Source organism: Bactrocera latifrons, unplaced genomic scaffold, assembly GCF_001853355.1.
Source record: "Bactrocera latifrons isolate USDA-ARS-PBARC rearing strain unplaced genomic scaffold, ASM185335v1 scaffold_197, whole genome shotgun sequence".
NCBI lineage: Eukaryota > Metazoa > Arthropoda > Insecta > Diptera > Tephritidae > Bactrocera > Bactrocera latifrons.
In genome coordinates this window covers 118,577-142,897 of record NW_017535485.1, presented here as the reverse complement: position 1 = coordinate 142,897, position 24,321 = coordinate 118,577, and the positions used below count along the sequence as shown (strand labels likewise).

The 24,321-nt window shown below is 40.4% G+C and overlaps 1 protein-coding gene across 1 annotated transcript in view; it reads left to right on the top strand.

The window, feature by feature from the left end:
- The first annotated feature begins 219 nt into the window (after positions 1-219).
- The window catches only part of LOC108967719 (ras guanine nucleotide exchange factor V), a 38,216-nt gene continuing 14,114 nt past the window's right edge, over positions 220-24,321 (top strand). Inside the window, exons 1-4 of the mRNA XM_018931320.1 lie at positions 220-1,451; positions 1,552-1,659; positions 9,531-9,609; positions 17,277-18,358. Of these exons, the coding sequence (XP_018786865.1) occupies positions 1,307-1,451; positions 1,552-1,659; positions 9,531-9,609; positions 17,277-18,358 (1,414 nt within the window). The 5' untranslated portion in view covers positions 220-1,306. The remainder of the gene's footprint in view (positions 1,452-1,551; positions 1,660-9,530; positions 9,610-17,276; positions 18,359-24,321) is intronic.

Below are 24,321 nucleotides of genomic sequence, written 5' to 3'. Positions count from 1 at the left end.
CACCGACACAAACACACMCGCCCCCACGCATACAAAACAATGCAACTTGTTGTTATATGATGGACTTATTTACATCTTCTTGTCAGTTCATTTTTATCCATATTCTCAATTTAACTGATTTTTTTTTTGTTTTTATTATGTTTTTTTGTAGTCCGACTCATAAGCCTCTCCCACTCACTTTTCACGTAATCTTTTTTCTGCTTGCAGATTTTTTAATCCATTGTGTACGGTTTTTGTGCGCCGATTGTTATCAATAACTGCGGTTACGCCATCCCCAACAGCAAGAGCAACAACAACGAAAACAACAATCGGCTACGTTAAGTCGCCGACGTAACCGACAACAACAACAACAACAACAATACATTTGTTTGTGTAAGAGTGTTTGTGCAACTCTGCTGCCGGACAATGCCAGGCGCGCAAGTGATGCGGTAACTCTCCCAATCAGTCACAGCGGGAGCATATTCAGCGAAAGAGCAAAAAAAAAAAAACACCACAACTACAACAAAAAGGCACATAGCAACGAGATCGAAGGCAGCAAATCATTAACGCAAACAATTAAGCGCACAAGCACGTACTCAAGCCTAATCCCAGGCGTTTGAGCAGAAAGCCGACAAAGAATAAACAACTTCGGCCAGAAATACCACACACACACACACAAACACTGCGTTACATAACGCGCGCCAGTTACGCCCTAGGTTATACGGGCTAAGGCGCTTTATTCGAGTAATCCTGCGGGCGGTTGTWGAGCTCCGGTGCCCTGTGCGCGTCTCACCCAAAAAATACGCGCMAAAGATATTTAAGCTAAAATTCCAGAAATAAATCCATCAGCGCATTGGAATTTCGTAAAGACCCATACACGCACACACACACACACACACATACATACATATACGCAATTGTGTGACGCACACTTGAAATTCCAGCAATTTCATCGTTTTTCGTTCCTCTGGTTTACCGTTAAGTTTCCATCATTGCGTTTTTATATTTTGCACCCACGTGCCCCGAGCACAACCACCATCCGCACCAGTTGCAGCAGCAGCAGCAGCAGCCGCATACGCAGCAGAAGGTTGTGCTCTTGCCATCGCCGGCGACCCACCTCTACTCACCGCATCCGCACAGCGGCGCACACACCTACAGCGCCGGCAACACCTGTGACGCCGAGACGTTGGCATACGCGAGCAARGCAGCCGCTCTGACGGCCAACCACAGCTTAAGCAGCAGCAACAGCGCCGCCAGCAGTCCCACCAACAGCTTCTACAAGCATCACACGACGTCGTCGTCACATTTCCTCAACGTCGGCGACACCATGAAGCTGTCAAAGCTGTCTAATCAGACGAACTCGCAGGATCCGCAGGCGGTGAATTCGCGCATTTTTGTGGGCAATTTGAATACGTTCCAGTGCTCGAAAACGGATGTGGAACGWATGTTCCAGATATATGGTCGGTTGGCGGGTAAGTGCAGCCAGAGAGTGAGAGCGAGTTAATATCACATTGAATTACATTTCTTGTAATGAAARTTTTGTATTTTTTTACTTTCATTGYCTGCTTTCAGGCATATCGATGCATAARGGTTACGCTTTCGTGCAGTTCACAAATCCCTTCGATGCACGCAACGCTTGCCACGGCGAAGACGGACGCACTGTGCTAAGTCAGACATTGGGTGAGTCGAAAGCTTATTCTAAAAATAAATACAAAGGCATTAACAAACGTAAAAAGCTTTCCAGTGTGAAATATTGAATGCCTTTGGAAAAGTAGAAMATTTTTCTTAGTTTTATGATTCGGATGCTGTTATTGTAGCGGCAGCAAAAATACCTGAAGTAATTTCGAGAAATCGTTCCGAGTCCTTAGCCRGATAAATRTCCGTGTCCGTTYCGGTTACATATACCCGACTGTYGTTTGAWTGGTTTCATKATACGAMTCTTCGGATTCACTTATGACTGTGCGATATAGGTCTATCCGAGACCATGGAACTTCGATAATGACTAATTCAATATTGAATGATGGTGAGGCTCATTGATTATCGGCTACCATTTAGAGTCCTTATAAAAGTTGTGGTATTCGCCGATGCCAATGCACAAAGCATCATAATTATTCCGCAGAAGCTTTCTCCCGAAAACTCGCAACATTACATGCAAGTACATACTAAGTACTCAGACTGAATTCAATTTAATTTACGATTTTCCTGAAATGCGCTAACCTAGCTCAATACGAAAGTTCCAACGAGCTAACCTAGTTGGTGGTGAAAACAGACGGSCAATTGGCCGTCTAAAACTTTTACTGCTTAATCTGTTTCTTGTAACTGCCACTTTTAATGGCTTCACTGACTGTGCAACAACGTCAACGGCAAATGCACTCTGCTACTATGCTACAAAGCGGGCTTCTTTTTATTCATTTATTCCTTTACTTTTGGGTSAACCTCCAGCTAGCGCATTTCTTAACCTTCCATGTGTCGGCGGCGCGTCTGTGGTCTCCCTTCGACTGGCGCACAAAATTTCTTTCAACACCCGCACACACACTTACACATACGCTCCTTCGTGCTACGCGAGGGATGAAGTTCTTTGACTTCTTCACAATCYGTTAGCTAGAAAATTTATTTTATTTTAATTTTTTATATATTCTCCACTGCTTGTTCTTGCCCTCATTCAATCCTTTCAAGTTGCTGTTAAAACAGCGATAATTTTCTCTTTCATTTCCGGGGTATTGGCTGCAAAGCGGATGCACCTAAGTTTCACTAACAACTACGCGAATTTTCCTTTCCGACTCACTCAAGCAAGCAAGGYAGTGGGCCAGTTATCTGCTGTTGAATTTTCTAAAATTGCATTTAAATACGAAATGTGTTAGATACCAGTATTTAGATAGAACTTAAAGTCAGTCCAAGCTACTCCAGCTTTGCTTTGCGCTCTCCGTGTCCCGATTGCGATCTCGCTGAAAGCGAAATCCTCTAATGTTACCTCTTATACACATCTAGATCTACTCCAGCTTTGCTTTGCGCTCTCCGTGTCCCGATTGCGATCTCGCTGAAAGCGAAATCCTCTAATGTTACKGTTTCTGACATTTCTTTCATTATGTTTTTGTTGACAAGCGGAAGTTGGTGCCTTTGTAAGTTTCAAACGATSACAACTTTTGTAAAGTCAATCTTAGATTTTTATTATTGAAGAATTTAGTATACATATTTTATTTATAAGTTTTCCAGGAGTTCATGCTTTTACTATGTCTTCATATATAGTGCTTTAAAAGGCTTTCAGAGTTGCCGAATATCTATTGAAAAACTAGTGGTAATTTTGCTCAACGTCTTAGTCCCAAATCAAAAGTAATATATCTGCTGATTATTTCCTACAAATACTGAGTGCCATACCGTGAGCTTCCATAGAAAAAGTTACGGGACTACAAGCAAAAGTGTAGAAGTTTAAAAAAAAATGTTCAGCTTCGAAATGTCTTAGTCTACAGCACCAGTGAGTAATCCTTACAGAATCTTCGCATTTGATTCAAGTTCTTTGAAACATAATATATGCTTGGGCTGCGACGACTACTTGAAACTTCAGAACTGGAGTGTTTTCATCCATACGAACTATATGGCCTAGCCAACGTAGCTGCTGTCTCTTAAATCGCTGAACAGCTCATCGTTCAATCATGAGATGCTGTCATCGTCCATGCCGTTGCACCATGTGGCCGGAMGGGGATGATGAGTGACTTCTAGAATTTGGTCTTTGTTTGTCGGAGAGGACTTTACTTCTCAATTGCCTATTCATTCCGAAGTAGCAACTGTTGGCAAGAGTTATTATTGAATTTCGAGGCTTTTTGTCGGTGTTAATGTTAATTCCACGATAGACGAAATTATCTACGACTTCGAAGTTATGACTGACAACCGTGACTTGGGTGCCAAGTTCACTGTCAAACCTATACCTGTAGAAAGTAGAACTATCGGCGTGGTTGTTGAGGCGTTTGGTAACGAACGGCTCGGAGAGATCCTTCCCGATCCTGACGGAGGGTTTGATATTGCTCAACATCAGTTTACACAACCGTATAAGACAAAGGTTGAAKCAGCTTCTTTTTGTACTGTCAAAAGCAGCTTTGAGTAATGGTGTGTGTTGAATCTCTTTTTACGGGCCATTTCCAATATTTGGCGCATGGTGAACATCTGRTCGGTTGTTGATTTGCCAGGTCTAAAGCCACACTGAGAAGGTCCAATCAGTTTGTTGACGATGGGCTTTAATCTTAAGCACAGTGCGCTCGATAGAACCTTATATGCGCTGTTGAGGAGGCTTAACTCATGGGAATCGGCGCAGATTGTGCGGTCTCCCTTTTTGTGGATTGTGCAGAGCACACTAAAATTCCACTCTTAGGACATGTTTTCGTCTCACCATGTTCTACAAAGAAGCTGATGCATGCTTCTTATCAAGTCTTCGCCGTTGTTTTTCAATAGCTGGTAAACCCTCGGCTCCCGCTGCTTTGTTGTTCTTCAGACGAGAAATTGCTTTTCGAACTTCTTCATTGTCGTATAATGGAAAGTCTGTTGTACGCATAAAACTTACTTTACTGCTCTGTGGATATACAGTCCAAAGACCCTATATTGAAATTTCTCAGGAATTTCAATGAACCTGGTACTTACTTACTAATACCTTCACCTTCGAAAAACGGTTTTCATTAAATGCACTTTCAATTAAAASCTTTCCGCTCTTTTAAGCGTAGTATTTCATATATTTAAAATCTCATCTTAACTGCAGATGAAAATGAGATTGTTGTGTCATAAGTACAAGACAAATGAACCGTGATTCACTTCTTCCGGCAATAAAAAGAAAGCAACGAAAATATGAACCTTTYGCAGCCTATTTTGTTGCACTTCGTTTAAACGTGGCAATAATGTGCACTTAATGAAATTTCAGTACWGGCAAATTGTTACTCCTTATTGTTGTTGTTGTTCCGGAATGGCGAATGCGTGAGCTCCAAATGTGCAATATGTATGTACATATGTATGAAAGTATGAAAGTATGTAACTTCTCAGGTGAGCATCCAACGAGTTCATTAACGTTTAAAAATGTTATTAAGAGTACACATTTTTACACGCACTCACATATATTATATAGTTGTATATATATAGTACACACATTCATATATAAAACTGCACTCATTTGTCCGCGCATAAAGATGGGTGTTCAGTCAGGCTCTGGCGCCTGCAGAAAAAAAATCATAGAATTACATTTATATAAATTTGTGCGTATATACATAAATATGTCTATCAAGCTATATATGTGAATATGGTTAGTAATACAGCCGGCTGGTTGGAACGGTAAGTGCGTTGCCTTCTGCTGGCTGTTGCACCATTGTCACACATACTCTTACAAACACACGTAAATGCATTCGTATGGAGCCAGTGGTATGCGCCTTGTGTGCTGAGGTGCGAATTTATTTTCAACAATGCAGAAAATATGCGATTTCAGTGAGAACATCTTAATGCACTTAGCAGCGTTGCACAAACAACTTTTACTCGCACACGTTTGCATAAAAAACGGCAGAGCAGAACATGTGAGTATATGTGTGTGTGTATATACATATATGWTTGTGATTATTTGTCGCATATGAAGGAGCATGTACAGTGGACGCCCTACTATTTGAACGCTTCAACGTGAAGCTTATTATTTGATTTAACAGAAATATTGAGTGCTCTGGAACTTTTATAGCTCGAAAAGAACACACTAAAGAACGGGGCAAGTTAAAGTACCCGCAGGCGACACACAAAAATTATCACTKCTTGGGWACTACKTCACTGTTGGCAGTTCWTTYGAAAAACTGAAGAACTTTGTCTATCTTGGAATCAGTTTAAATACCACTAACAGTCTATTATTCCTGGACATCGTATGAAGAATAGTTATCACCAACAGGTGCTACTTTCGGATCCATAAACGAAAAAATTTTATAGACGCAGTCTCTTTTTAGTTATCATAGGATAATATCAAATTATACGGCGCAGGAATTTGGACGATGCCGGACAGGGATGAGCAAGCATTTGGAGTATTCTAGGGGGCTGAAGAAAATGGCTGATGAACTCTGTGACCTCAACGGCGATATGGATACAGTTAAACGCATAAAACTCTAACAAATACATTGGTTAGACCACGTTGCATGAATGGAATACGATGCTGCAGCAAAAAAACACCGATTCGAGTCCCACGGTTCGCAAAGGCAACCAGCGATGCTTTGTGTTCTCGTCCCAAACCGCCTCACAGTTGTATTGAAGAAACACAATTGAATCATTAGGATTAAAACAAGCGAAAATTATACAACCAGTTCCGAAACCTATTCCAGAACTTCTTTTTTTTTGGTTTTACAAAGAGACATATAGTGCTTTATTAAAAAAATCTGAAATTTATTTTATACTCGGCTATTGCGACACCATTTCCGGTGACCCCTCGGAAAAAGGAAAAAAGATGCGACACTTTAATAGGATAACTGCTTAGAGGGCCATCTTAGCTAACTTAGAACTTGTACGAAGAAAAGAACTTAATATAGGATTTTGGCAGACTTTTTTACAAAGAAATTAAAATTTAAGGGAAAATTTCGCAAAATTTTGTTTTCAAATAGTTGTGATTGAAAACAATCCATCRTCCAAGTCTTTAAGAATTGTATTTCAAAGCCATGTATAAAATTTCATGAAAATCGGTTGAGTAGTTCCTGAGGAATCTTGCCAACCGACTACAAAAAACAAAAGTTTCGAGAAAAACGCGTTTAAAGRCAGCGCACTTAGCCCAGCTAGCCTCGATCGCACAAGTTCTCTAGTCTGCATTTCCGAAAATATTAATTGGACCAACTTGAAAATTTAGGTCAATATTTTAGAGGAAAGAGTTGTAGAATTTAATAAGATAATATAAAAAAATGTCGATTTTTTGAAACCCGTAAACCCATGTAATCCCTTCTTCTTCTATCAGAGCTTTAAGCCTAAAGTTTTTATTTATTTACGGTCTCAATGAACCTATGACGCCCTCCGTGGATTTGATTTTGAATAAAATTAACAGTAGTTCCTTTGTAGTCTTAAGTGAACAATTTTTTTTTTTTTAATAATGCAAGCAAGTTCAAATTAGCTCGAGTCATCTGCCCACTCCTCACTAGCATAATTCAGCATATGGAACAGAGTACACACATCATAAGTTACACACGCTACCGACGACACCGACCAACCACCTGTGGAAAAATGAAAATTGGCACTGGCAGTGACACTCTCCACCTTAAACGTTGGCATGCTGAGTATTTGCTTCAGCGTTTTATGGAATTCAATTAGTCATGTGAAAATCGGAAAATGCACTTGGCTGGAAAGTAAATTAAATAAAAGGGATGAGTCGGAGATTTTAAGTAAATTTTCTTTATTTAACTACGGAGAAAATCTTGCTCTCACCTACCCCGCATTCACAAGGGCYAACTGTTGCTTTTGCCACCACAACATTCCTCAACTTCAGCTTTATTTCGACTTTAATTTGTGCAGCCGACAATGCAACGCCTTAAAYGACGCTGGTTGACACGCTCCATTTATGCGCGCAGTCAACTGATAAAGACAATGATTCGAAGAGAGAGAGAGAATGCAGAGGAAGAAGTACTAAAATTATTCGAGATTTCTGTATTTTTACAGTCGTCATAGCRCACCCTAAGTCAGTCGCACCACAKAAGTCCTCAAACCAAGTGCTCACTCGCTATATGGAATGCCAACAACAATAAGAAATGTAGTAAAAGTCATCATCAACACAGACCAACTTACCGAGCTACTCACACCGCGRTTCGGGCACATTTAAACCGCTTTGCCGCTTAGCTCTTAAAGTCGTCCGGAAATCCTTCTTATTTCTTATCCTTAATCTTAATTATAGCAAGCAGACAGACGGCCGAACGCACCCGCCACTGCTGATGCTCCTCCCTAGCCGCTCGGTCTGCGAGTGCCGTGATTGAGTGGCATGAAAGAGTGTGGCTGTTCGCCGGCAGCCAAGCTGACAGTCCTACTGGCAATTTGTAGTTGTATTTGTCAGCGAGTTTGTTGGCTGTGCGTCCACCCGTTTAGCCGCATGTGAAGTGCCGTTAAAAGGAAATTGGAAAAAAAAAAATTCAAAATTTACGGTGTTCGCTATGTAAGATTTAGTATTCGCTAGCAGGCACCCGTCGTTCTTTAACGAGTGGGCGCGTCGGCTGGCACAACGAGTCTAAAAAAAAAAAAAAAAGACAATAACGAAGAAAGCAGAAGGGTGGGGTTTGGGCAGCGCGCTGCAGACTCTATGAATTATGATGAGTGGCATGTCGTGGCATGGCGTATACAACATCGGGCGAATATTACTTAAATTTTTTTTGTTGCCGCTTCTGCGGTTGTCACACCCTTTTCACTGGTTATGGATGGGTGTGGAAATGTTTTTGAATATTTTTGACAGTCAAGCTCACTAACTTAGCCGATGCGAGYGCCGAGCGGTGACTGGCGAATGGTAAATGGACTAAAAAATCTGCTGCGACTTTTATTAAGACAAATGACTGTGTTCTGCGTGGCGGAAGTTGTTTCAATTTGGCTCGTATTTTTTTCGAACCTCTCTAGAAATTGATTAAAAAACTGTTTTCTGGCCATATTTTTTCTCTTATAGTTTTTTTTTTTTTCAATCAGAAATTAATGAAAATGTAAGATTGTGTTTCTATGAAACGTGTAATAAMTTTTTAAGAATATACTGATTTTATTTCGGGTATTTCTGAAATGAAATATAAAAGGAAAGAGTTTTGGTGGACTCGTTCGAAATCGTTTAATGAATGATTAGAGGCAATTAAAACTATTTTTACATTTTCTTACATAACTGGTTACAGAAGAACCAATCTCTTAAGTTATTTATGATAGAACAACAGACAAGAGTGGGAATAAGAGGCAACGGTAGACGTCTTGCACATATTTTGAAAAGCAAGTTAAAAGTGATTCATAAATCAGAAACAACATGTACTTTGATTGAYTAAACTATGAAGAAATCGGCAAGTTCTATAGATTTTTAGGGCGTAAAGGTTGCTGGAGATTTTRCAAGAACATATTGCTTAGCCTAATTAGGTCCTTAGAACCATATATCAGAATARCGATCAYGGCACTTTAAAAGYATCCTTCCAGTTYCTGRAATTCRTTAGAGTTCTGGGACTYTGTATGTGCGTGTGATACGGAWGRTGACCCAACAGACCTTAGTGTGAGYGCMAACYTCGATTAAATTATATGCTATCCTAATAAGCTAGTCCTCTTTATTGCTTAATTTTAGTATGTTCAGTGATAAATTTATATAATCTTCAATCTTTATGGATCAACCGCAGCACCATTCTCTCTCTGGTTCAAAATCGGGGTTTTGTTGTTAACTAAAGTCAAATCATCAGGTCTTCGGTACCATATATGTATATATATATAATCTATACTATATTGGAACCCATTGATTTCTATTTATTGTTACCACATGTATTTCCAGGCGTAAATTTTGTACTTTCTTCCGAATGTATGTTGATAACTATGTATTTAATTTTTCCAATTTTTTTTATTTTTTATTTCAGATGTCAATATGGTCGCCGAACCCAAACCACACCAAATTGGTAGAAAACGACAGAATGTGTCCAAAACCGGAAATGACTGGTAAGATAATATTAGGCAACTAATATAACTGCATTTTAATATAACAATTCTATAACCTCAAAAAAAATTAAATTTTAATTAATAAATTGTCTTCTATCAATAATTTTTTAACGCTTGGTTCATAGATTATATAAGGTAAATGTGAAAAAACATGTTTTTTTTTTTAACAATAACGTTAGATGACCAATGAATCCAACGTCAAGCGGTAGTTTGCTCTCTTCAATGAATTTGACCCGTTTCAAGCTTTTTGGTTAATTAAAGGTCAATCCATTTCGAGATTCCTTAAATACACAGAAACTACAAATTTAATGGTGAATCATTATCATCATTCGAAAGAATATTCTTTGYCATATAGTTGTTRCAGATTATATCTTTCAAATATTGGCCATGGCTACGTCTCAAATGCCCATCAACYCTAATTTTCGATGACTCGTTCAAACATTTSGACGGGGAATGGCGAATGACACGCATGATGTTTTGCGGGATTGTCCGCATAGACTTTAAACTGCACATATCCTCACAGAAAATCGTCTACAAAAAGTTTGGGTGTGATATCTCACGATCTTGCTGGTCAATCGACCGGCCCAAAATGTGAAACTTTCTGGTCACCAAAGTGTTCTCACAATAAATCTATTGACTGATACGATGTATGTGTGAGAAGTTACGCCGTCTTGTTGGAACCAAATATCGMCGAGATMAGCAAATGTCAGAGTACTGGGTGTCACAAAGTATTGAAATATGCCGCTAGTTTACTTTTGTACTATGATTCTAAAGAAAGGGAGGTGGTTTATAGGTCTTAGAGCAAACGAATATTTTATTTTAGTGAATATCAGGGTAACTCGAAACTATTTGTCCAAACAACAGTTTCCAAATGTCATTGATTGTGCGCAAAATCTTATAAAGCAATACTAGATAAAGCAAACAGTTCTCTAACCAGGTGCATTCTAACTGCCAACTTCATGGATCCCATACTACATCACTGCCGGTAAAAAAAATATCGTACTGTATCTTACTAATAAATTAGAAATTTATTTTAAAATAAATTGCTATTCGAGTCACCCTGTAGAAGCAAGTGCGTTATTAATACTTTTGAAATACTACCACAGAAATAAGTATGGTATGTATGTAGTGTACCCGTCTGTACTTGTCATGTTCAACATTACGCCAAATGAGTAATAACGGTATTACTACAGCAAATAAAGAAAGCTCCAAAAGTGTGCACCCTCAGTCAATTTAATAGCATTGCCACGCGAATGATTGATTACGGTGCTCAAGTATTGGCAGCAAAATTTATTAATGACCAACGAATGGTAAACATGTGTCCCCTTTTGAGACGTCAGCGCCGGACCTGCTTAAATTGGAAGCACTTGAAGGCGCATATGTGTGTAATTGAGTATAAAGTAAATAAATGGATCTTCTATACATATATGTATGTRTATATACAWGTGTTTCACAAAGAAAGAACAAGATATGAGTGTTGAATTTTGTTAGCATAGTTGGAAACCACTCTAATGTCCCAATTCACGCTTCAAAGTGCATTTTAATTAAATTTCTATTTTGGTACGGCTATTTGCCAGATTTCGGCAATTTATATTTTGCATATATTTTTTTTTGGGGTTTTTTGGTCTAAGTCTGACAAATGCGCTACAAATTCAAACCATTTAACAATTTTCCACACTCAAACTCCAAGCGACTTGACAAACTACTCAGTACAGTGGGTGTCAGTGAGCACGCGTTGTTTGTTGTTTTTGCTTGTGAGCACCATGAGGCTTTAAATTGGGATATTGAAAAAAGTAGCAGTGTGGCAAGTGCACACCCCACCTTTTCTACCAATTCCTCACTACTTAAAATATTTACATATCATTAAACCGTTTATATTTCTCTCAACTCTCCCCCGCTCTTTTGCTTTAATCGCACCTTGAACAGAGTGTATGATATATATGACCCCGAAGGAAATGTTGGAGATTCCATAAAGTATATAATTTTTATATATAAATATGTAAACCGCACAGTAATTTAAATTTGAATGCGTACATATACTATATAAATGCTAAAACGCAAGATCATTAATTAATTTATATAAACATTTATTTTGACAAAATGTAATATGTTCGCACAGTTCAATGAAATTTCATTTCACACTAATTTCGTCAAGTAATTATAGCGCTGCTCTTCTGGCATCCGGCCTTTTTCCCYAACTGCTGGTTGACGGYACCCTGATTGTGTTTTGTWGYCAGCTCAGAAAACAGATCAGGGTGCCCTGCCAGCTGACAAGCGAGAGAGCAAGAAAAGRGATTCTGATCAAGTTATCTATGTCATCGGTCTGTCTGTACACACGACAACGGGTCTCTCAGTTTTTAAGATAATGACCTGACATTTTGCACGCTTCCGTTTCTTCATAAGATGCTGCTCATTTGTCGGAATTGCTTATAGCGAACCACCATAAGATATAGCTACCATACAAACTGCAYRATCGGAATCCAGAGCTTGGATGCTACAATCTCCGAGCAAATTGTTCAGATCGGCCCAMTATAGCACATWGCTGCCACAAAAACTGTTCGCTCAACATCGAGTTCTTGCGAAGAATCTTTAAATTTATGAAGGCCGCAGATTATGGTTTTTTTTTTTTATTTATTTGTTCGTTTATGCAAAATTCACTACAAAAATTAAATTAAAAGCAAAGCTGCTGCGTCTGAAATGGAAGCGGCGTTATTCCGGCAATTTATTTCGTTTATTCAGTTTCATTTTTGTGTACTTTCGCTGCTTGCCACTTGGCTGCGTGCGGTTACTTGCTGTAAATAACAACAAACAATTCATCACTCGAATGTCCTTTTTGTTGGCTGCGAGCTAACGGCGGCCTTTCTTTGTTTTAATGCGGCTTGTGGGCGCTTGGCGGCTGGCGACTGCTGGCTGATGGCTCAGGACTGCGGACTGAGGACCGACTATGCGCAACTTGTCGCAGTTTGTTGGCAACACTTTTTTCCACTCTAAAGAGTCATCATAGACACACATACATACATATGCATATACATATATAGTTGTGTTCTTTTTTCAATCAAGCCACTGTCACTACCGGAAAAAGAACTACTCGCTGGCCTTTGCTGTGTGCTCGCGCTTTGATATGCGCCGTGAAGTGTTCCGTCAACACTGCAAATGCGTCACACGCATACTCGTGCAAGTGCACACATGCACCCGCATACCAACAAATGTGAATATTTATAAATGGCTCGGCTTACAAAAACAATGATCGTGTGTCCGTTTGTCGGCGAGTGCAAAAATAATACCGTTGGGCGTTACGTCGCTGGCACTCTCACTTGTCGCCAGTTTGTTTGGCGTTGACATTTGCCGTTGATGGCCGCGATAATGATGACCAACTGTTTACGTATACATATGAGTGTGTGTGTCGGCAGTGCTGACATGCTGTTGCCACTATCCTTGCGCTTTTCGTGCTCCTGACAGTTAATATTTAACAAACGCTTGACGCCTATGACCCAGTAGGAAAGTTTTGATTTTTTCACAAATTTGATTTAAAATRTCATTGGAAGTGATTCTTCGGCGCTTGAGTCGTTCTTCCTTTTCGCTGTTTGGCGCCATTTAGAAATCCAATCAAAGTAGCAGATGTCTTCCACTTCTTCAGCTTCCCCCTAGCGGGTACTGCGTCGAATAGCCTCAGGGCTGGAGTGCTTTCATCCATTYGGCCGACATTACCGAGTCRACATAGTTGCTGCCTCTTAATTCGCTGAACGATGTCAATGGCGTATGTAAATCTCGTACAGCTTATCGTTCCATGGATGCGATTCAGTTTATTCTGAAATTTTGCTTTGAAGACAAAAAAAAAAAAAGAAAAAAAAAATACAAAATGCCCTTATTATCTCATAATTAATTTTTTGTTTCTAGAAATTTCAGAAAAGTGCATACTACGAGTTACTACGATAATTTTGCGCTCTCTTTTTGATCAGAATCAATATGAATCGCTTGACTTTTAATTACTTCGGATCTTTGAATACATATTTTTATTTATTCAYAGTTAGGGCGATTGATAACAAAACATTCTACTAACTTTTAAACCCTTTATTAATACACTTCAACTATTAGATAAGCTTAACGAATCTATAGGAAGGTTAATAGCTATGTTGGATGACCTTGGCTATTAGGGTGCCCATCTCCCCCCATAATATTCTCTMTGGAACCCTGTGTTCCTGATGAAGTTCATCAATAAAACATGTGAAACCACCAAGACATCGTCAGGGAACCCTCGACCCATAGTTTCGAATTTTTTTAAGCAAAATCTTACACACACATAGCAGCTGGTGTATTCTCTTCTTCTTCTACATCTTTACAGATTATATAATCGTCTTCTAGCCTGTCCGCCTATGATACCTGTCAGTAATCATACTTCTCCTTTTGAATTATAACATTCGAGATGTGCGACCCATATTCCATTCATGTCATGTTTGCCTGCTTGTTGAGCAGATTAGCGATTGACTCCACTGACACCCAGCTATGCCTTTAACATGTTTGTCGTTTAAATATCTACAAGTAGCCAAAGGGCATATAAATTCCCTCTTTTTCAGAGTCTAATTGTTGGATGGTGCCGGATCTGACTAGTTGATTTGCTTAACAGTTGCCAGGGATATCACTACATACTGGAATCCGTTGCAGGTTTATCGTGATATAGAATGTTAGATCCTCTAAGAGATCACACCATTCTTTCTTGACCTTTGACGAAACCTTATGTAAACTTAATGATTTGAAGGCCCCTTGGCTATCTGTATATATGAATAYTTTTTTGTGAGCACACTTGTTGTCAGAAMGAGAAGCCTTACTTTAATTTCAGTTATCTCCGCTTGGGAGATACTTCTGTGGACTGGTAATCGACAGGCRATTCTGCTATCTAATTTAGCTGAAAAGACACTAACTCCAACTCGGTTACGTGATTTGGACCCATTCGCATAGATTCTTATCTCTGTATCTCGGTCCATATCACCCATTTCCCATTCTTCTCAAAAGGTAAGGCAATATTGAAGACCGAATTTAAGTTTAAYTCTACAGCATATTGAAAAACCGTGGGATCTTATATATAATATTCCCAAAATAAAAAAAAAATTTTGAATTGAAGAACTCAAAACGTTTCCTATTATATGAATTTTGCTTTTTATTACTCCAAGACAAAATGCCATCCACCTTACATAAAAGTGTAAACCAATGCGTATATTACACCTGGAATAGATATCATTAAATGCAACTATATAAACAGCAATTTTAAACCACAAAGTAACCACACACGTACTCGCACACATACACACACGCAATTGTCGATTCATCAATTGTTACCACACCACTTACCACAAGCCGCAAATGCCACACAGACTGTGTGCGATACAGTGACAATACAATGCACCGAAAATACAGCCGCCCAACCGGCAATAACCGAAAATCAGCCAGAAAGGTCAAAACACAAAATGGCCTACCTACCTACAWATGTACATATATAGAACCGCAAATTGAGTTGAATTGAGGTTAGGGCGACGCGGTGACGGTTAGTGGACTGAGATTTGGCGGATGGGAAGCAAACGTGCAACATGTTGACTTACAGTTTAAGCACTTGTATGCTGTTTGCTTTGGCTCGTTGGAATGGATTGAAGAAGGTGCTGAGTTCCCGGTGTACCTGTGTGTGTGTGTCTGTCAATCAGTGCGGCAGCCGATGAGAAATGTGTGCAGGTTACAGAATATTCCAAAGGGTTGAGCAGTATTTGATTTTTTCTCAACTTTTTGTGAGGGTTAATAGTTGTCGGAAGTAAAGAGTAAACTGTTTACACTTTGCATGTATGTATGTATGTGTGTGGGTATATTTGTATGTACTTTGTTCATAAACAAATATTGACAATATTAGTGTCCGTCAAGCAGCAATTTTTAAGTGTTTGATTTTCGGGTTTGCTGCCTTTTGTTGTGGTTTTTTGGTTAGAGCTCGATGTTCGATAGTAAAAATTTATACCCATAAGAACAAAGGGGTTTTCAAATGGTTACTACTTACTATCAGCCAGGGGTGTGTTGGCGGTTTTTTGGCACGTTTTATTGTTTCTAGGTTTCTTGGAAAATAGTAAGAGGCACTAATTTCTGTTGTCGCCGAATATAGGGTGCACTCTAAAGTTAAATGAATTATATTTAATAATTATTTTAATAATAAATGTTATCGGAAACTTACAGATGCACTTCGAAAAACTCAAATAAAACTGTATTACAACCGCAGAACAATTACACAAGAAACTAGGCATGTGAAGTAAGTGCTTCTTGAGCTCTGAATGGCCTTTTTGGAAGGCGACAAGTAGCCTGAGTTTTTCCCTTGGGGATTGGTTACATATTTAAATCTTTTTAGGTTAAATCTTTTGAGGTTGTGAGCAACTTTTYATGGCGCTTGCCTGGGAGTTGTTGCCAATGTCTTTCCTTATCAACTGCTTATCGTTGTGGTTGCCAATTGTGCGGGGTCCTGTGACTTCTCCGCCAATTCACTCCGAAGTTTTTGAGGCCTGGGCTAACCACTTGACCCCAAGTGGTAGCTCGAAAGCGTAGTCGCTCCATGCGGCCTTAGTGCTGCGGGTACTCTTTAACTTCCTAGTGGAGTTTATCTTCTTGGTAATGCTATCACTAGGGAGAAGAGCCAGTGGTGTGACGCCACTTAGCTCATTCATACGTTGCGAAGAGATTACCTTACCTTTACTAAACCCTTCTGCTGTCATTTGAAGAGTATGTTTGGCGACTTAACCGATTACTAGGTGAAGCGGGGTGAGTATCAAACACTGATTTTTGGGAGCAAAAACCGAATAAAAAAAGCCCAAGTCGAAAATAAAATTGTTGACTCGTTCAACTCGGTGAAATATATGCCCACAGCTATATAGTTAAATAGTCCAGCGATATTAAAACGCACGATCTTGGAAGTAATGTCACAAACCCACAACGTGAGCTAATGCACTCACCAATAGCTTCTTCAATGAATTCATTGTTTCGTTGGCTGTAGCGCCTGTAGCGTTGGGTCCAAAGATCCGCATCAATTTTTTCCAATCCAGCCATGAAAACATTGACTGTAACATTATAGCCGGCTTCAATTTTGAAGAAATATGGACGAATGATTACCTCTGACTTGCACCAGTTGGATTTTTTAGGCACGCAAGTCAAGATCCCCGAAATTGTCCATAAATTGGATAAACGTGGTGCGAAACTGATTCATTGATTACCCGATTTACAGATTTTTTAAATATTTGTTCTAAATGGAATCTGGAGAAATCGATATCATAAATGTTTTCTGAGCTTTTTACTTGGAGTATATGAATATGCGCTATTAGAAAAATTAATACAGTAGTCCGAGTCTACTTTTGAGTTATCTGATGCAGAATAAAAAATGTTTACCAAAGCCAAAATGCCATTCCATCAAAAGTACATCATAAGGTTGTAATTTTTTGAATCAATGTTGGCCAGATAAAGCACAACGTCCTGTACAAAGATATTTTTGCGYCATTACGTGTCTGTTTTCAGGCATAAATTCTCACTTTCGTTTCCACCTTTACCAACATTTAACGGTGTTTACATTTCAATTAAACTCGCTTTGCGTCACTTGATTGCTTRTTTTTCACTTTTTTCACTCTCTCTCTTTCTCTCTTTCATTTACACAGGGACTACTTCTATGACAGCTACTGCTCGTCGACGCTGCTGCGCTCATCCGGTGTCCGTCCGAAGAAGCGTAAACGCCTAATGACATCCACGTCGCGCTTGCTCAGCGATGCGGTGAATAGCAGCAACATAAATGCCGCTGTCGCTGCCGCAGCACTGGCCCAACAACACCAACAACAGCTGCACCAGCAGCAACAGCAACAACAACAGCAGCAGCAGCAGTCAACACACTTGTTGCCCCATCCACATCATCAGCATCATGTGCAACAGCAGCAAGCGCATAATCACCATCAACAACAACAACAGCAGCACCAGCACCAGCATCAGCAGCAGGTGGCCGCCGTCGCCATGGCTGCCATGACAGCCAACCTCTTGCCACAGCAACAATTGTTGCTACATCAGCATCAGCAGAGCTTGCTGGGCAATGCCACCGCTGCCGCGGCCGCCGCGGCTGCTGCTGCCGCCACATGCAATGGTGTTGCTGGCAGTGCGAGCGGCGCCAACACACCCACCAACGCCGCCGCGCATCACAGCCTCAGCGTCTATTTGCAACAACAACAGCAGCAACAGCAACAACAACAGCAGCAGCAGATCAAACAACAGCAACAAGCGGCAGCGGCTGCGGCCGCTGCGGCAGTTGGTCAATACACACTGACCGCGACGGGTGGCTTGCAATTRAAAACGTCGCCAACCGTGCAGAATGCCACATCAGCAATAATTGCCGCCGCTAATCAAACAACGTTGTTGAATGGCGCTGGTGGTACTGGAGCGGCTGGCCTCAATGGTGTTGGTAGTGGTGGTGGTGGGGCCAATGAGCAGCTGTCAACAGCAGCCACCAACTTTGGCAGCTTGGCAAATGGCCAAACGCAGCAACAACAACAAGCGTCGTATATTGGTGGTGCCTTGCCACCATTGACATTGTCGCTGCCTGGCATGCAGCAGTCACAGCAACAACAACAGCAACACCAACACAAGTCATCACTTTTGCAAAAGCAAACACAACAGCAACMGCAACAACAACTGCTGCCGCAGCAACAAGAGCAATTAAGTTCGAATCAACAATGGGGACCGTTCAAAGTTTACAGTAAGTATTGATGATACGCTGAGCGACTATTGACAGTTGACCAATAACGGTTGCATAAACCGACCGACACATATCTACATGGTAAAGTTTGTGCCCGGTAAGCAACTTAAATGGAATTATTGTGGGATTTCCGCTTGGCTCTTTACCCTTGAGCTCGATGGATAAATCAGTGGAGAGAGATCTGCTGCTAAGCTCTAATAAGTCTTGGGTGAAAAGGAGAATTGACAAAGAATTTGTTTGAAGAGTTCAGAATGTAGTAGAGCGATGTGAAATTCGAATATTCTTGCTATGTTATATTCAGTGTTTATTCATTACAGTTCCTTCGGGAAAATTTGGGGGTATAGGGGGTATAGTTTAAGTACTTAGATCGACTGATTAATTGTAAAGTAAAAAGGAATTGCAGGTAGACCTTCTAACAGGATATATCGCAGGCAGAGCACTGGTGGATGGTCACTTCTCTGAAACAGGCTGCACTCCACAACACTAAATCTATTGCACATTAATGGCTGCTACCTCGGCCTGGAAAACGCTGTAGTAGTCAGCAAGTCTGAAACTGCAGCGATCTGGTAGAAAGTCAAAGTGAGTGAAGATTTCCGAATGTTCASACAAGTGTTCTTTTAGAAACTTAGACTCTCTGAATCTGATGGCAACTTTGGAAGCCATACACCTTCCGATGATTTCCACGGGCAGCTATTGCGATTTATAAATTTACCCATATGGAGAAAAGTTCAAACGGAGATCTACCATGTTTATTCAACCTTTACAGAATAGGTTATGTTAGGTCATATGGTTGAGTCAAAATCGTGAGATTCGTCGATTTTGGCAGAAAATGTGTAATTTTTCTTACTTGTAAACTGCAGAAAGTGGATCACTAGATCCTCATAGATCGCCGAAGCACACATCTTTGGTTAGCTGTAATAATATCAATCTACAGAGATATTAAAATCTCAGTCTCGTAAAAGCCGGCCAATAGAGGAGGAAATGACATGATGATTCCACCTCACCTTCTTCCATACACCTTTGGCAAAGACCATCCGACAGGCTGTTTAGTCGCCCCTCGTGTGAGTCAGAACATTTGCTGGAGAGACAAATATCCAATGCTAGAACCCAAGAACTGACTACCTTCCAGTTGGATGGATAACTTTTGAAATTCTGCACACGTCCTTTGCTACGCAAAAAGCTGTTTATTTGTCCGAACCGCCGATATCTGATCGTTATAAGAAACATTTTCAGAGTACTTTACTTTAAGCTGAGATCTTTCCAATAGTTTTGTAGATACATCATACATTTCTTGAAATAATGGATCGTTTAATTGACTACCGAATATGCCGTACTCGAGTTATTTTCGGCTAACAGTGTAGGAAAATGTATTTCAGTCTATAAAAAAACTCAGGACAAACGAAAGTCTACGTAGGAGGATTATAAGACAAGTTTGCAAACTCAAACCAAAAGCTTCCTATTTCGCTTGATATTAAAAAAAAATATTAAAATTAGTACTTTCAAAATCGATATACATAAACCTATCGACTTTTTATTTTAGTAATTTTCAACACATTTCTTAAAACGGTTCTTTGAATGTGTAGAAAATTTGAAAGATATTTGATTTTTTATAAGTAAATATTCGAAATGTATTTCTCAAAAASGGTTTATTTAATTTTTACGATTTTAATTGTAAGAATATTATTGTCGAATGCGGGGAATATGCAATGCAACGCAGCTCACGGTGCACACGGTGCGGCCAAGTATCAGGAGTACATTGAGGGTTTGCTAAAATTGAAAGGCAAAATGCTTTCCCATGCCATGAAGATGCTACTCAAGAAAGAGGATGAAGAATATGAAAATCATGGCAGAGGTGACGGGGCAGAGGAAGAGCACTTCATTGATCTCGGCAGTCATCCCATAGCTACGCCGCGTACTCTACACGTTGAAGACTTTACAATGCCACCGAATGAGAACACCACTTGCAGCACAACAACCGAAAGRGAGATTGTAACGTGGGCTGCCACCACACATTCGCAATATCATAACGTGAAATATGGTAGTGGAGGCAGGGATCGCGCAGAAGAAGCGACAACACGAAAACATGCTTCGGATATGGATGAAGCTACAACCGAACGTTGTGTAAATGAAATGAAAAGTGGGCATGGCGGAAATGAGCATACAGAGGAAAACCGAGATGAGAATAATACGACGACGAAACATGGATTAGAAGACGAAGAAGTGGGTAAGCATCGCCATCACCATAAAGATAAGCACGATGAAGAAGATCGTGAGGAAGAACAGCATTCGACAAGAAAACATGATTCGGAAAACGAAGAAACCGTAACAGAACGACACGACAATAAAACTAAGAACCAGCACAGAGATGAAGACCACGTTGAGGCAACAACGGCAAGAAAAAGTGATTCAGAAGACAAAGAACCTCAAAACACAACAAAAGATGAACACAAATCTGAAGATCGTGAGGAGGACACAACGAAAAAGAAATCCGATACAGAAAAAGAGGATGAATCTACACCACACAGACTCAATAAAACGATGGAAAATAGTGAGGAAGAAATGGTTACAACAAAAGAAGAATCCAGCACTAAAATAATTTCTTGCACTTGTAATCGCGGGGGAATGGAAACTACCGAAGGCGGTAATGGAGATAAAGATTCCGAAGCAAGAAAGCACAGCGAACATGAAACAAGTATCGAAAGACCGCACTCAAAATCAAAAGAACCCTCCACGGCAAAAAACGAAGGGGATGAGTTAATAAAAAAAATTGCGTTGCAACTCTTCAAATCACACGTCTTACATAGAAACGAAACAACAACAGAAAACGCAGAGGAAGAACAAACCGGAGACAAAACTACCGAAAATGAGGAAACAGAAGAGGAATGTAACGAAAGCTCAGAAGAAGAGTCAGAGTGTGAAGAAGAAAGTGAAGAAGGCGAAGACAACGAAGTAAACAAAACGTGTGGACCCGAAGAGGAAGAAGTATCTAATCCGCCACCAGATAAGCAAGAATCTGCAACATCTGAAACCAGGAAACCACAGRATGGCTCGGAAGTAGAACAAGAAAAACAAGGGCATAACGAAAAAATATCAGCGCATGGGCAGACCGTTGAGACCAACACTTATAAACATCATATCCAGCTGCTTATACTCAAACCGTTAGAAGATGATTACACTACATGTGGAYCTGATGAAGAAGAAATCACRGATCAAGCTGGGCCACACACCACATGTGGRCCTGATGAAGAAGAAATTACAGAACCAGCTGGACAACATACCACATGTGGACCTGATGAGGAAGAAATCATAGATCAAGCTGAGCCCCACACCACATGTGGGCCTGATGAAGAAGAAATTACAGATCTAGCAGTGAAGACAACAAATCACGAAACACAAACTCCAAAACCGATAAACCCCTACAATGAGTGTGGTGCCTTACAAATACTTTATAATAATGCAACAACACCAATACCAGATAGATCTGCAGGCACTAACACAACAAATGATACTTCGTTCACAACGCCAAACTCGATTGAAGCCTATCCAACGATGTGCTTTCCAGTAACTCAGCCGCCGGGCAATAGCACACTGGAGGTGACAACAACAGTATCGTCTCAAAATGTTCCTGCACAGCCTTCAAACGATACGCAGATGGCTACCACGACCGCTTACCAAGCCGCTTCATCTGCAGTTACACAACCACCAGAGAGTGCTCCAACACAGACAGTACAGACAACGCAACTTCCTGCTGGCGATACACAAGAAGCAACAACTCAAGTGCAAACCGTCTCTCCTACAGAAGTGACGACACCCACGAATAATCCGCAAGAAGGGACAACTCAGTTCCTTGTTGGGTATGCGACCATGTGTTATCCTGTGACCGAAGCTCCCATCGCCACAACCGCAAAGCCGCCAACACAAGTAAATACGCAGAAACTGCGAAGACACTTAAAGCATCGTTGGAAAGCTCAAAGAGAATTCCACGCACCTTCAATGCGCGCCAAGCTCAGTCGCGTCGTGCGGGAGTTGCGAGAACGTGAGAATAAAGAAGTTGATAAATCCAAAATGTTGACTTTAGTACATTACGCCGGACAACCACGTTACCAACGGTATTATTTGCGTGGTCTCAAAGACTCTGAGAGCTCAGAGAGCCGACACAAGATGTACGAAAGCAACTACTACCCCGACGAACAAGACCAACCAAAATATGAAAAGCGTAGTAAAAACCTACATTATCCCGATTATAAGGAAGTAAGAGATGAAGATCAGTCGGGCATCTTTGAGGATGCATTGAAGGTGAAACTGCCATTTTGTCCGACGAAACCGCCACCACCACAGCCGATGGCGCAAAAATGTGCGGGGAAAAATCACAACATACAACATTTTCGACACAAACCAACGACTCAGCCAATGCCGTTAATGCCTCGCGATCAATGCAAGAAGTGTGATGATGATAATATCGCCTCGCCATATATGGTACCCATACCACACATAGGTACCGGTTCGAATGATGTTTGTAAGTCACTCGATGACGCTGATGACTTTTGCCTCGACACCGATTTTGGCGACAAAAATAAGTTTGACACCGACAAAGGCTGTAATGATTTCGGTATTGAACAATTCACGAAAAAGAGTCAAGCTCAAATTTCGTTAGAAAACTTTCGCAAACAAGAACAGGCTGACCCCATTCAACAGAAGCTGAGTTTTATGGGCCGCTTGTTGGGAAGAAACAAGAATTGCGGAAGCACAAAAGAGGTTTCAAATGCAAAAGCATTAACGACTGCCTCACCCGCTAAGGAATCAACAGAAAGTAAAGAAAAAAGCTTTTTTTCACTACATAAGCTCTTTAGCAAATGGTTCAAGTCAAAACCGAACTGTGACCGCTGTCATCAAAAGGTAAAACTGAAAGACATTCTACAACACAAAGATTCCATAAAGCGTTTGAAGAGCGGCACCACTAAGACCAAGCGACAAAAAAGTGAGCAGTTCGGAAATTTTAGACATCAGAGGCGAAGTACCGAAATTCGTCGACAACGTCATAAAGCCGACTTTGGGTCCAAGCTACGCAGTCGACAAATAAATAAACATAGCAGTAATTTGTGCAAAATCAATGCAAGGAAAGCAGCTCGTGACCACTTCACGGAGCACAGAAAGCGACGACGACATGCACTCAGACGTCGTCCACGGCGCACGAGTTTTTATGAGCAATCGAACAGCCATATGAATTGGCGAAGTGATGATGTGCCGGATTTACCACTAAGCTGGAATGGAAATTTCGAAAGTGATACTGATAATATTTTTTGATTGCCGATTTCTTTGAGTATTTCAGATATATTTCGTAAATAATTTTCTCAATTAATATAAAAAATAAAGCTGTCAAATATTTTTTAGGTTAGTCATGGTTATTCCTTAACCCAATAAACTCATAGATTTATCTTGAAAAATAGTACGGATACTGAGGATACTAGAAAATAGTAATAATTTGCGAAGAGTATTCTAAAGATTTGATCAAAATATCTCACAGACTGAGTGCCTAGTACATATATCAAGATTACGCTTTTCGAAAAAGTACTATTGAGCATTATGAATGCGGCAGTAGTCTAAGCAGGACTTTCATGGCGAAAAAATTATTTCATCCATGAACGTGCTGAACTACCTATGTATAATGAACAATCTGGCTACGAACAGCGCTATTTATAAACAGTTAGAGACATTATTTTAAGGGAGCTTAGCCCAAGCAGAATGAAATTAAATGTTACCGAACTGATACGATCTTATTCCCCCTGCGGGTAGGGGGGACCCCTCCAGGTTGGGGGGGAAACCGAATATACCCGTGGTAAGGCATGCCTGTCGTAAGAGGCGACTAAAATCCACATGCACTATGTCTGTCTTTTTGGGCTTGCCTTGAAATGTCAGCATAGTTCATGTCAGACATAGTGCTATAGTATTCATCGTAAGATGTT